This window comes from Kogia breviceps, chromosome 8 (assembly GCF_026419965.1).
Source record: "Kogia breviceps isolate mKogBre1 chromosome 8, mKogBre1 haplotype 1, whole genome shotgun sequence".
NCBI classification, from domain to species: domain Eukaryota; kingdom Metazoa; phylum Chordata; class Mammalia; order Artiodactyla; family Physeteridae; genus Kogia; species Kogia breviceps.
This window is the reverse complement of record NC_081317.1, coordinates 94,010,950-94,024,155: the sequence shown is the minus strand read 5'-3', so window position 1 is coordinate 94,024,155 and position 13,206 is coordinate 94,010,950. Positions and strand designations below refer to the sequence as shown.

The window sequence follows — 13,206 nt, the reverse complement described above, 5'->3', positions numbered from 1 at the left end:
TAATAGCCTTTCACTAATGAACTGCAAATGAATAAATGAAGTCCCTTGGCAAGCACTGCTAGAGGTACTAGAGATGGATATTCTGTAAAAGGTCACTCCTTTAAGGACATACAGAATTTGGTTGCTATACTGGAGTAAGTAGGAAAGAGGACATATGTTTGTTACAGAAAATTCTACTTCTTTTTTCAAGGCAGCAAGAGATCTCCATTTAAACAAAATCTGACTATAGCAAGGCATGTCTTAACTTATATTAGAACTGACTAGATAACCACTTCTCTACTGTGTAAAGTCTCACCATTTCATCCCCACTTTATTTATTTATTTTTTTTTTGTGGTACGCGGGCCTCTCACTGCTGTGGCCTCTCCCATTGCGGAGCGCAGGCTCCGGACGCGCAGGCCCAGCGGCCACAGCCCACGGGCCCAGCCGCTCCGCTGCACGTGGGATCTTCCCGGACCGGGGCACGAACCCGCGTCCCCTGCATCGGCAGGCGGACTCTCAACCACTGCGCCACCAGGGAAGCCCTCATCCCCACTTTAAAGGCACTCATTCTTTCTAAACTTGTCCTTTGGTTTTATGCCTCCTTTGTCTTTGTTTTCTTGCCAGGCAGGAATACTGTCAGTCAACCTTTTCAGTGGTTATAAACAATTTTTTTAAAAAATCAAAGCTATAAAGGGATAAGGGGTTAAGAAACATAATTTTAAAATTCAGCATTTAGCATCCTTGAGCCTCTGATTAGTCTCAATTCATGTTACTGCCAGAATGCTGCTTTAACTATACAAATATTTTCCACCTTTATTTTGGGTCACTAGAATTTCACCCAGCAGATGACTTAAGAGTTCTTGTCACTGAGTGCAATACATCTTGTATTTTATTATGTTAGCCACTCAAGGTAGGAAATGACTCAAAAGAGACCCATGCCAACCTCCCTTTTACAAAGGATGAAATTACAATGGAAAACTTGGTATTCCTACCAAAGACCTTCAGCACATTCAGGCAGGACTTCAACTTTTGTCAAAAAATATAACTTTCCTTATTTCCTAAATACACCGGACAACCCAATGATTTTCTTATTCATTCCACCTTTCATTCTTGTGAACACAGTTCTAGAATTTGTATGAAGTATAAACTATTTTCAATTACACCATGTAGGTATGGGGAAAAAAAGGAAACAAGCCTGACCCAACAAAGGAACATAAAGACAAGGATTTTTACATAAGCATAAAGGTGATTAATGCCTTAAAAATAAACCTACAAGTAATCCACACAATTATGTGCAAGGCTTAATACTTACTTTCCTAAATTCAGCTAATAAATGGCAACAATTTTGTAAATACCTAGAGAATAAATCCTGAGAAGGAAAAAGAACATTTAAAGGACAATATAAGCCTTCTTTCAACTCAAATCTAGAAGAATTTATAACCAAAATTTGTAGACTCCATCTCCATAGGACATGTATAAAGCAAAACAGACAAAAGCAAAACTCAGCAATTTCCAAAGACTTATCCACACAAAGAGGTAGCCATGCTTACTAGGCCCCACTCCAACACTGAGCAAGATTTTTCAACGTTAAGCCCTAAAACGGAGGAGAATGTTTTATTTATTTGGGCGTGTCTGCCCAATTTCCTCTCGCCCACTCATTCCTGCCATTTCGTCTACCATTAGATACCTGATACAGTTATAAACCGTATGCACAAATGAACTGCATTTCCCACTAACAAATGCAATGCAGTCTGCACTTTCTGTGCCAAAAATAATCAAATGAATATGGAGAAAGAAAAGGAGAGCTGAAGCTTCAGTTTTTGGTGTGGGACACAGTTAAGTTGTGCTACTGGCTCAGACGCTTCTTGGCTGAGGAGCATATTCTCCAGTTGCTCTGAAAACGTTCATGTGTTAGCTGCAGCATATTTCAAGTCTAATCACCATTAAAGTCCCCAGGTAAGGCAAGACATTCAGAAGAATACATACTCAGGCACTGCTAGTTCCTGGACACATGGATAGAATGTCGTGGCTGCACAGCTGGGAAAAACGCGTACTTCTGAAGACTCTGACCATGCCACACTGAGCCCAGCAAATTTAGGAACAAATGGTTTGACATCTGCTGACAACTTGATGCCCTGAGGGAAAAAAAAGGGGGTATGGCTACCTTCTGAGATCAACCAAGTGCGGAAAAAAAAAGGGTGAGTCCCTCCCTTCTCGAAGCCCCAGAAATGCTAATGTTGTTGTCCAAATACTTCTGCCTAGCAAAGACAAGAATCTGTTTGCTAACAATTTCTCCGCAAACACTTTTTCACTAGAAAAAGCAATCTACCAAATATTAAAAATGAAAAATAAGGACAACCAATTAAAGTGAGAGTAAAAGTCAACCCAGACTGTATAGTTAGAACCACAAGTGACAACGTTTCCTTAGCTTTAACGTAGAATATGGTAGTTTACCTCTCTCAGCTGAGTTAGGGACAATCGAGACTGTCAAACTTAACTGCAGCGCTCAAAACACACTGCGGAAGTTTATTTCTATTAAATTTCCCAAAGAACTTAAAACTGTTGCTTTTCACTCAGCGAAGGAAGCACTAAAAGTTGTTTTGTTGAAACGCAAAAGTAAGCGTTGCTAGAAAATCTTTCTATCGCCATGAGCCTTTGGAATATGAATATAAAAAAATGTCTTGGGCTTTTTTCTTTCAGTTTTTGCATCTGTACTGAGAGATTTACTTCCACTAACAACTTATAATCATGGCTTTTAATCTGTGTGAAAGCCGATTTATGCGATTGCCAGGGCTCCTTCTAGAGGTACTCTGAGCACGTCGAGCGGACTTCCGCTTCAGAAAACGTTACTAACAAGCTGCTTTAAACACTCCGCTCCTAATCAGCAGTGCGGTGAGCCGGCACGGTAGCGCAACCCCTCCGCAGCCTCGAGACGAGAGACGGTTTCCCGTTGACAGAGTCCTTTCTCACCGCGTTTAACCGCGGGCCGTGTGGGCGCGCCCTGGACGCCCCCGGCCCTGTCCCCAACCAGCCTCCGGGCCACACTAATCCAGCTCCTACCCCGTCCGCGCAAGACCATCATTTGGGGGCACCCAGGGCCGCCATCCTCACCTCGCCCGCGGTCTCCCGCGGTCCCTCTGACGCCATGGCGCGTGGCTAGGAAGAGGCCTGGCCAGGGAGGCCAGTAGCCCAAACGCTGGCGGAACCTCCCCCGCTTTTCCACCTTCTGAGCGAACTCCAGGAACTGCGTCACAAAAACGCGCCCCGGCCCCGCCCTGCTTCCGGCCGGAAGTGTGCGCAGTGACGGCTTTGGGCCTGCGCGAGGTGCCCAGTGGGGTGGCCCTCTGGGCCGCCAAAGCGCAGCGCGTGCAAGGTGTGGAGTTACAGGAGACTGTCGCCGCAAAGACAGCGGACAACCCCCGGAATGCGGTCGGCCAGGCCTGGACGAGGGGACGGTGCACAGGGTGGCGGGCACCTGGAGCGGGGCAGGGGTCTGTGGGGAGGCTGGGGACTTAAGGGAACCGCATACCCTGTAGTCCTACGAAGGGAGAAAGCCAACAATATTTGGCATCTTAAATTTCCAAGAACCTAAAGCAGTTTGGAAGTAACCGCGGAAAAGAATTTCAAAACTGCTCAGTTCAACAGACAGCTATTGACCACTAGGGAATGTGCTGGGAAAAGTAAAGATGGAAAAGTAGGGTGGAAGTAAGCAGTCTCCAGGGCAGGAGGCTTTAGGTAGGATGGGAAGTGGGCGACACGGAGTGAGGAAGTGGGGAGGGAGGGACGGTGCAGAGGCAATAAGTCTTGCTTACTTGGTGAAGAGTGCAAGCTGTTTGACCGATAGGGGTTAATTAGGTTGAAACTCTTAAACTGGAGGCTGATTGTAGGTTTCCTCTGTTGATGGACTACCAGGTATTTGAAGCAGTAAATGTAGGCAGCTCATCTCCTGGTGTCCTGTGCAGATCCCACAGGTCGATTAAACACTTAGACACACCCAAACCTCCAGAGTGGGGAGAGGTTGAGCATTATGCAGTACAGTGGTCTGTACTAATTACAGTAGTTTACTTAATGATTCTGGCATCCTTCTGTTGTCCTAACCTGGGACCTTTAGCCAATGGGCGGGTCCCTGGGGATGGAGTAAGTTCTAGGCTACTGCCCATCACCACCTTCAGTGTTTATTGTGCTCATTGTGTAAAGCCACCACGCTTTTCTAAAGAGAGGGGCATAGAGGACCACCACACTGGGATCTGGGGTCTTATGCTTACTGGCAGCTCACCTAAAAGGTTTCTCCAGCATAAAGCAATGAAGATAAAAAGCCTGTTTATATTCACTCTAAAATATTTTCCTAGCAGCTAGAAAAGCAATTTAACAGACACAAAATGCACAGCGAAGGATGGGTGCTTTTTACAGAGCTTTCGAAGTTTTTAAAATGCTGATATTTTATAGAAAACTGTATCCCCATTTGGCACATGGAAAAGAGAAATGGGGTTAAATGGTTTCTCCCAAAGTAACTAGGTGTGGCAGTACTTACATAAGTGGAAGTAGCCCAGAGTATTAAGTTGGGTTTCTTTTTGTTCAGTTGGAGATTCTAGACAATTCTTAAGGAACTAAATTAATGACAGAGCTATAAAATCTACCTTGGCTCTATTAAAGTTATCCCTAGTTCTTAGTATCTTCATAAGTGAATTTAAATGGTACCCTCAGGATTTCCCTGGTGGCGCAGTGGTTGGGAATCCGCCTGACAATGCAGGGGACACAGGTTCGATACCTGGTCCAGGAAGATTCCACATACTGCAGAGCAGCTGAGCCCATACGCCACAACTACTGAGCCTGCGCTCTAGAGCCTGTGCTCTAGAGCCTGTGTGCCGCAACTACTGAGCCCACGTGCTGCAACTACTGAAGCCCGCACGCCTAGAGCCCGTGCTGCACAACGAGAAGCCACAGCAATGAGAAGCCCGCACACCGCAATGAAGAGTAGCCCCACCTGCCTCAATTAGAGAGAGAAAGCCCGTGCACAGTAACAAAGACCCAACACAGCCAAAAATTTAAAATAAATTTTAAAATGGTACCCTCAATCACACCAAGCTAATGGGTTTAAACCCACCTAACATTTCTAGAAAGTGAATTTACTTCCGCAGGACTAAAATTATAAAACTGAAATCATCCAACATCCTCAATGGTCACAATTTAACCTTAAGAAAACAAACCTCAGTAACTTCAAACAGTGATAAATGCAACATACAAACTTTATTTAACAAAAGTAACAGGTAAAGTCAAACAGGCACTTACATTAAAAGAAAAACTGACTAGAAGAAATTTTAAACACCTTACAGTAACCTAATAGCAGTTGCACTTAACTGAGCTTTGTTGCTGTGAAGAATACAGCTCATGCACAGGAATGGATGAACACTTTGTACATTTTTCAAGTATTCACTGAATACTACCTTATATACACATATACATTAAATTTGAAAAAGATTTAATTGATGATCCCCAGATATACTTCATTTTTGTTGATCTTTTGGAAGAGGTCGTCTAAAGAGAAGAATGTGTGGTTCTGTAGAAAAAAAAAAGTTTTATATTATTTTAATATCATGGTTAATTTTCATTCACTCAACAAAAATTCAAAGAATTCTCAGTTGAACCAAAATGAAGTAAAATAAATCTATGGTCAATTAATGTTACTTATTGAGGTATCTGAAATAAATTTTGCTCCATGTCACTGTAAACAGTAAACAGAAGAAAACAACCTAACAATGAATATTCCCCCAGTTTTTATACACCCTGGAGAAAAGAGCTGTTAAGATGCTATTTGAGAAGGAGAATGGTTTCTATCTTCAGAATCTCAATTCCAGTGAAAAGAAAAAGGTCTTCTCTTGTTTGGAAAAGACACTTAACACCTCATTCAAAAAATGCAGGTCCTAGGGTCCCCTCCCTGTAGATTCTGTTTCGGCAGGTGGAGGACTGACTATGAACCTATAGGTAAGATCCTCAGTTGTGTTGTATTATCTGGAGAAACACCTTTTTAATATAATTATATGCTCCAATCCCAAGAAAGTTACAAGTCTTAGAGTTTTTGCTGCTGCTGCTGTTTTTAACAAAAGCAGAAAGCAAGATAGCTTTAGTTTCACCTAATTGAGCTTCTAAGACTTCAAATTTTGTTCAAAGCAGTATAAGTCCTTTAGTTAGATTTAATGATAACCCCAAAACAATTTAACACCACAAAGTTTCTTAGTCTGGTTTACTAATAGTTACTAACAGTAATCTGGAAAACTGTCTGGTAAATACCACATAATAGCATAAGCACTCAAGTATAACACAGGCAGCACATTTGAGTTCACTAGCTGTGTTATTTCATCTTAATGTGGTAGATATTAATTGTCTAAAGGAAAAAACAAATCACTTCAAATTGCATCAATTTCTATACACAGAACTTCAGGACACTCAAGTTGTCTTACATTAAGTTCTTAGTTTTCAAAGAGGAGATACCAGAATTCTAAATATATTTATGGCAAAATACTTCAAGATACTACTAGCAATGACACTCATTTTAAAATAAAACAATATCCTTTTTTTTTTAACTAAATAGGTTATTTTTACAGTTTAGAAGAATGCATTATTTCCACTCGTATTTTATTTACTATAAAATTGGAACCCTCTCTAGGGAGGTATCAGTCATTCAAAAATAGTCAAGCTTAGGGCTTCCCTGGTGGCGCAGTGGTTGAGAGTCCACCTGCTGATGCAGGGGACACGGGTTTGTGCCCCAGTCCGGGAGGATCCTGTGTAACGCGGAGCAGCTGGGCCCGTTAGCCATGGCCGCTGAGCCTGTGCTCCGCAATGGGAGAGTCCACAGCGGTGAGAGGCCCGCATACCACCAAAAAAAAAAGTCAAGCTTATCAGTTACTTTGGGATACCACTGAAACGTCAATAGTACTAAAAAGTATTTAACAACCACTACTGTTTTAATTCAATTCGTGCTTCCCTAATAGCAAAACTTACCTGGCTCATGAATCATGTAATGAACCCAGCCTAGACTCTGTTGGACACCAAGTCTCCTCCACTCCTCTTCAGACATCAGATGAGTTTTGGGTACTTGTTTGGAAAGTTCTCTGGGTAACATGACATGCCTGTTAAAAAATACAGTGAAATGTTAGTGCTCTAAGTGAATAATATGCCTTTCCTACAATTATGGTCACTTTATACATGCATCTTCAGGATACTTAAAATTTGAGTTCTTTGCCCTTAAAGTTCTTTAAAGCAACCCTGTTACATTACCATTAGCATCAACCTTAAAGACTACTCTCTACTACCTTTAATTCTGATCTTGATGGCCTGTGTTCAAATTAGAGATTAGAATATGCAGTCCAAAAGTAGAAGGCATTTTATTTATGATTAACTTTTTTCCCTAATAGAGACTGCTTGCTAATTATCTCAGTCTTCTTCAGGAATAGAACCTCAAAAACTAAGTGCGACACATGGTTATCCAAGACATCCCAGCCTCCCCTGCAGCCACCTCTGGTCACATGTGACTAAATCCTGCCCAACAGGATATAAACAGAAATTATGCAACTTATGGAAAGTATCCTCGAAAGAAAAGAACATGCCCAATTCTTTTTTCTCCTTCCTGTTAGTTATGAAGCAGATTAGTATGATCAGGGAGCTAGAGAAGCCATCTAAGACCACAGAAGTCATTATAAATTAGGAATGGTCCCTGATTTTAAGAAGTGTCATACTAGCCCCAGGTAGCAGGGGTGGGGGAATCTAGCTTGTTACAGTTAATTTGGGTTTTCTATTACTCTATAGATCTGTAGTAGACACAAGTCCTTGTACATAACTCCAGAAGTTGCTTTATACTTTGTTCAAAATTAAAAGCAAAAAAACACTAAATGCACATATACATGTACCTGCTACCTAAAACACAGACATTCAGTTTTCCAATAAGTTACTGGCCTATATCCAAAACTTTAATCCATTTTTAAGGAAGGCATGCAATATTCTTCAATGTCAAATCATCAAGAATAGGTACAACTGGAGCTTTGAAAAATTCTTAGAAAACAAATATGCACCCCCACCGACTTATTTAATTACAATTGAAAGGATCTTTATAAAAATCAAAATTCCCAGGCTCATTTTTAATCACTTCCAGCAGCAGCAGTTTTATACTATCATCCATTACCACGAACCAAATTTTTTTACCAGTATTGGATATATGACTGCGAATTTGTTGGGTGTAAGAAAGGAGCAGTCTGGTCACAGGAAAACTGAACCCATAACCCATAATAAGCACTGAACTGTCATCAACTTAAGTTCTAGTCTGTGAGTGGTTGGTTAAGTACCAATTTCCTATAATCTGCATAACAAAATCAAGCCTTAGAACAGTGGTGTTACGTTCCTTGCTGGCCACAAGGCCACCAAGTCAAATTATGCTTACTATCATAGTTGGTAAAAATTTTACCAATTCCAGTGAACTACATGATGATTCTTAGCAATACTTACCAGCTAGCTCATTGACTCTTGAAATACTGCTTTAACATCTACTTTTAAGAGTCTGCAAATAGCCTGTTACCTTATTTCTACCTTCTACATAATTGTTGATTAGTCTCAAGAGAAATGTAAAATGCAAACTAGCTTTTGTACTCATATTATGTATGCCGTACAAAATGAACCAATGCATGTCTAGATATAAGTCATATACCCTACCTTTTCCATAAACCATGGAGACAGGCTAACTTCATCAGGATTTGATTACGAGGGAAAAATGTGTAAGTAGCTTCAAACTCAGATGGGAAGTCTACCTGTATTTTTTTCTGCATGGATATAACTCCTCTATATATTTCTAACTACATGTAAGGAGAATTGTTACCAAAAATCTAACATTTATTTCAGTACCAAGGGCTTATCATGGAGGGTGAAGAGGAGGTAAAAAAAAAAAAAAAAAAAGGCCATAACAATACAAACAACAAAAGAGCTACTAAGATAACACCGCAAGATCCAATTAAATTTCCCTTCTCTGGACATTACTGTCCTGTTTGATAAAGGCAAGTGGCTTGGTCAAGAAAGACCAGGGTTAATTAATATTGGACCAGATATTAATTAGATTAATACTGGATTAGACAGTAATGATTAAAATATATCATTTCAGATATGACAGGGTTTTCTTCTATTCATTACTACACACAAACCACTTAGTCAATTAGGCTAAAATCTTGATAGCATAGACTAGTTTACTTCGTGCTCATCAATGATTATGCTAGTATACTTAAACTAAAAAACGGAAGGAACTACTGCCAGGAAAAGTCCTGAAAAGTACTACTCGGAGCCAGACATGTTTCACAATTAATATTCTCCCACATTTTTAGAAAGATTGTGGTTTACATTCTGTCCCTTATTGGATAACGCCTGCTGGACAATGCAGGTATTACTAACCTGCAAAGCTGCCCAGAGAAATCCTCCGTTTTTCTCCAGAGAAAGATTTACAAGATACTAAGAAAGAATTACAAGATACTAAGGGGAGGGAAAAAAGAGGCCACCCACTGTTATATCCTTTCTAACTCAAATAGCATTCTTCGAAATGTAACGTAAAAGGATAAGAGGCAGAAAATAAGATCACTATTTGGCCCCTCCTACAAGTTGCTAGTTTCCCAGAATGCAGCGTCCTAGTCACCACCCAGGAGAACTGGGTGGCGCTGGTCTTTGAAGCCACACCCCAGCTAAGTCTCCCGCACACGTTAAGGCTAATGTTAAGTGTTTCTTCCCTCACACAATCCAATTTTTTTGCTAATCTTACACATTTAGCAACTATGCTCTAGTGCATCACATAATGCTGCACAAACCAGAAATCCCTCAAAGCCAAAAATTTTGCCGATACACATTAGCAGAAAAAAATGCCCCAAATCCATTCGAGTTCTCAATTTTGTCTCACAAGGAAGCCCCGTTAATAATAACCCAAGAGGATTAACACGCACCAGCCCCTGCCGAAGTCGCCATACCCAGCACACATTTCGAATCCCAAGGAAGCTCATTTTAGGGGGACTCCCCCACAAGCTACTTTTTAGTGCCATTAACTTCAAATGCGAGAAGAAAAGAAGTGTTTCTCTGGCGACGTTACCTGAGCAAAATTACCCTTCCGACAGCCCTTCGCCCGCTGTGACTGGGAGGGGGACGTTTGCCTAAATGCGAACTAGGCATAAGTTCTTAGGAACCGCTGCGATTCGGTCTCTTGGCGTTGCACTTCAGCTACGCCTGGTCTGCTCAGGCCCTCGGCCCCTTCCCCTTAAGGCAACAATTCTGCACCAGAAACGGCCCCATCCCCGCCCCAGCCTCGTCCTCCTCACAGACAGGAACAAAGGGCGGAAGCCGGCCGCGCCGGCCCACCAGACGAGGAGTGCAAAGCTCCCGCCCGGGCGGCCCGACCCCGACACAATCGCCATTCCCGGCCGGCCCTCGGGCTCGACTCTGACCCTACCTCCGGCCCCCGGCCCCGAGCTCCGACCCAAACCTCAGCCCGACGCGCTTCGACCCCGATTCCCGGTCCTGGCCCCTGGTACCCTCCCCCAGGCCCAAGTTCCACCTCGGGCTCGGCCGGGGCCGCGGCTGAGTTAGGCCGTCCGGTGCGCTCACCGGTACTCGTAGTGCTCATCGAAGTACTTGTCCGAGTAGTAGATCTGCTTATGGGCCATCTTGCGGGAGGGCGGTGGGCAGCACAGGACTGGAGCGACGAGGCGCGAAGAACGGGCGCAGGCGAGCAACACGTCCCAGTCAGGTTAAGGCAACGACTCGACTGAGACCAACCGATCGTAAGCCAAACGAGTCCGGTTTGAATCCGACAGCCCGCCGCTGATTGGACGACAGTGTTGACCAATCATCTTCCGCGCACTCTGCGGATAGGCCGGAACCGGCTCCCAGCCTATCGTCGCCGCCTCTCCGCGGCGTTCGCACCCAAGATCAGGCAATCAGAGGCCTGTTGCGAGGTCGGCCTAGGAAAGAAGTGGATGATTGGCGTGGCGTGAGGGCGGGGAGATCCCTGACGAAAAGGGGAGTGGCCAGGGAAGGGCGGAGCCGGGACGTTAAGCGCCGTAGAGCGCGTGCGCAGGGGTTTAGAAAGTTCCAGGTCCGCGGAGCCGTTGGGGCAGCGAACAGGCGGGAGGGGTAAGGTATCGCGGGGTTTGGCGGGGGCGGGGCGTAGGGGCTGTCCGACGAACGGCAGTCTGTGCGCAGCTCCGCGTCTTAAGTCAGTGAGAGTTGAGGGAGGGCAGCCCGTGGTCCTAGACTGTGGGAACCTCAGGCGTGGGAAGCGTGAGGGGAGGACTATTACCGCGGGCGCCCAAGGCCGGTTTGTGGGAGTAAGGACGCGGAAAAGCCGAAGTTGTGCCCAGACGTGAGGAAGACGTCCAGATCTCACCGCGGCGATACGCGCCGCCAGGATGAGTGGGACGTTCCGGAACTTCGCCACGGAGTGCTGCGTAGATGGCGGTGGGGCCATAGCCCAGAGACCAATGTTAGGTGAAAACTGTCTTCCCATGCCGTTTGCGCACTCCGACAACTGTAGATATGCGTGTTTGCGTGCATATGGGAAAATAAAAAGATTACTAAAATAATGATGTTTAGTAGAGGACAACGGGATTAAAAGTGGTTAGCAAAAATTCCTTTGGCTTCTTAGTATTGAATCCTAGTTTAAAATACAGGTACGTGTAGGGAATTCCCTGGCGGTTCAGTGGTTAGGACTGGGCGCTTTCACTGCCGTGGACGTGGGTTTGATCCCTGGTCGGGGAACTAAGATCCGGCATGACTCAGCCAAAAAAAGAAAAGATGTGAATAACCCGTTAAGGGAGATGGGTAAGGAAGTCACTAACTTTTTGGTGGAACCTGGGAAAGAAAAGCTTACTAAGAGGTATATTTTTACGGAGACCTTTGTGAAAAATCTCAAACACAGAAAAGTAGAATAGTATAATCACCTTCCATATACCAGTTGCTCAGCTTCAGCCATTAACGTTTGGTCCATCTTGTTTCATCTATTCCCCCTTTTAACTAGAATATTTTTAAAGAGATCCCAAATATAATGTTATTTCACTCTGAGATAATACTTCTGTGTATGTCTCTGTACACGGTATACGATCTCAAGGAAAATTTTTAAAATACTTAGCGCCGTGTCATTCCTACACTTAGGATTCCTCGTTATTCTCTGATAGTTGTTTTCTATTTGGTATCTCCGTCTTTCCTTCATCTGCTTCCCCTTGCTTGTCTTCCTCTACTGGCTCAAGAAGCCAGAGAAAGACTGAAGAGTCCTATATCAATTAACTTACAGCGGTAATTAAAAGTCCAACTCTGGTATTGGCAGCATAAGTTTGTGAATAGGAAAAAACAGAACTGTATACTTAAGGGTGAACCGTATGTACGGTATATGAATATTTCAACTAAAAAAAAATTAAAAATAAAGCTCTAGCCCCAAATGGCTTTACAGAAAAGTTTTACCAAGAGTTTATTTCTTAATTATAAACTCTTCTAGAGCAGAAGAGTTTATTCTATTAGGCAAGAATAATGTTGATTCAAAAAATCAACATGAGAAAGGAAAGTACCTGTACTTTTCACTCAAATAGATACATGTAAAAATCCTAAATAAAATGCTGGCCAGGGCTTCCCTGGTGGCGCAGTGGTTGAGAGTCCGCCTGTCTATGCAGGGGACACGGGTTCGTGCCCCGGTCCGGGAGGATCCCACGTGCCGCGGAGCAGCTGGGCCCGTGAGCCATGGCCGCTGAGCCTGCGCGTCCGGAGCCTGCGCTCCGCAACGGGAGAGGCCACAACAGTGAGAGGTTTTTTTTCCGCATACGGAAAAAGAAAAAAAAAATGCCGGCCAACTGAATCCAATTGTGTTTTTTAAAAGGATGATATACTATCTTCAAATGCAAGGATAGTTTAATATTAGAAAATCTGTTAATGTAATTCATCACATTAACAGTGTAAGTGAGAAAAAAATCCTCTCAATGGAAGCAGAAGAAAACATTTGCTAAAATTCACCACTCTTTTATAATACAAACTCTTTGTAAACCCACCACTCACCAGTGATAACGCTCTTAGTAATTAGGAGTAGGAGGAAACTTCGTTAACCTTGTAAAGGTATCTATAAAAAACATAATTCTTTTGAGGAAACATTGAGAGCATTCTCTTTAAAATGTTCTATTATCTGCAATTATATTGAACAATGTACAGAAGTCAGCCATCACAATTAA

The 13,206-nt window shown here is 43.2% G+C and overlaps 2 protein-coding genes across 13 annotated transcripts in view; both read right to left on the bottom strand.

Annotated features, from left to right (window-relative positions):
• Positions 1 to 3,242, bottom strand: part of SECISBP2 (SECIS binding protein 2) — a 40,389-nt gene extending 37,147 nt beyond the window's left edge. For 10 of the 12 annotated variants that reach the window (XM_059071007.2, XM_067039790.1, XM_067039792.1 and 7 more), the window contains exons 1-2: positions 3,092 to 3,228; positions 1,967 to 2,115 (exon numbers count right to left, since the gene is read on the bottom strand). In XM_059071007.2, coding sequence (XP_058926990.1) covers positions 1,967 to 2,115; positions 3,092 to 3,127 — 185 coding nt within the window. In that variant the 5' untranslated portion in view covers positions 3,128 to 3,228. Of the gene's footprint in view, positions 1 to 1,966; positions 2,116 to 3,091 lie in introns of all 12 variants that reach the window. The other 2 variants (XM_067039791.1, XM_067039788.1) reach the window with 2 other exon arrangements.
• Positions 3,243 to 5,387: 2,145 nt separating this feature from the next.
• Positions 5,388 to 10,745, bottom strand: CKS2 (CDC28 protein kinase regulatory subunit 2). Its single transcript, XM_067040177.1, has 3 exons — positions 10,601 to 10,745; positions 6,980 to 7,107; positions 5,388 to 5,537 (listed from the first exon to the last, which is right to left on the bottom strand). Exons 1-3 carry the CDS (start codon positions 10,657 to 10,659, stop codon positions 5,485 to 5,487), a joined length of 240 nt encoding a protein of 79 aa, XP_066896278.1. The 5' UTR covers positions 10,660 to 10,745; the 3' UTR covers positions 5,388 to 5,484.
• Positions 10,746 to 13,206: the final 2,461 nt, after the last annotated feature.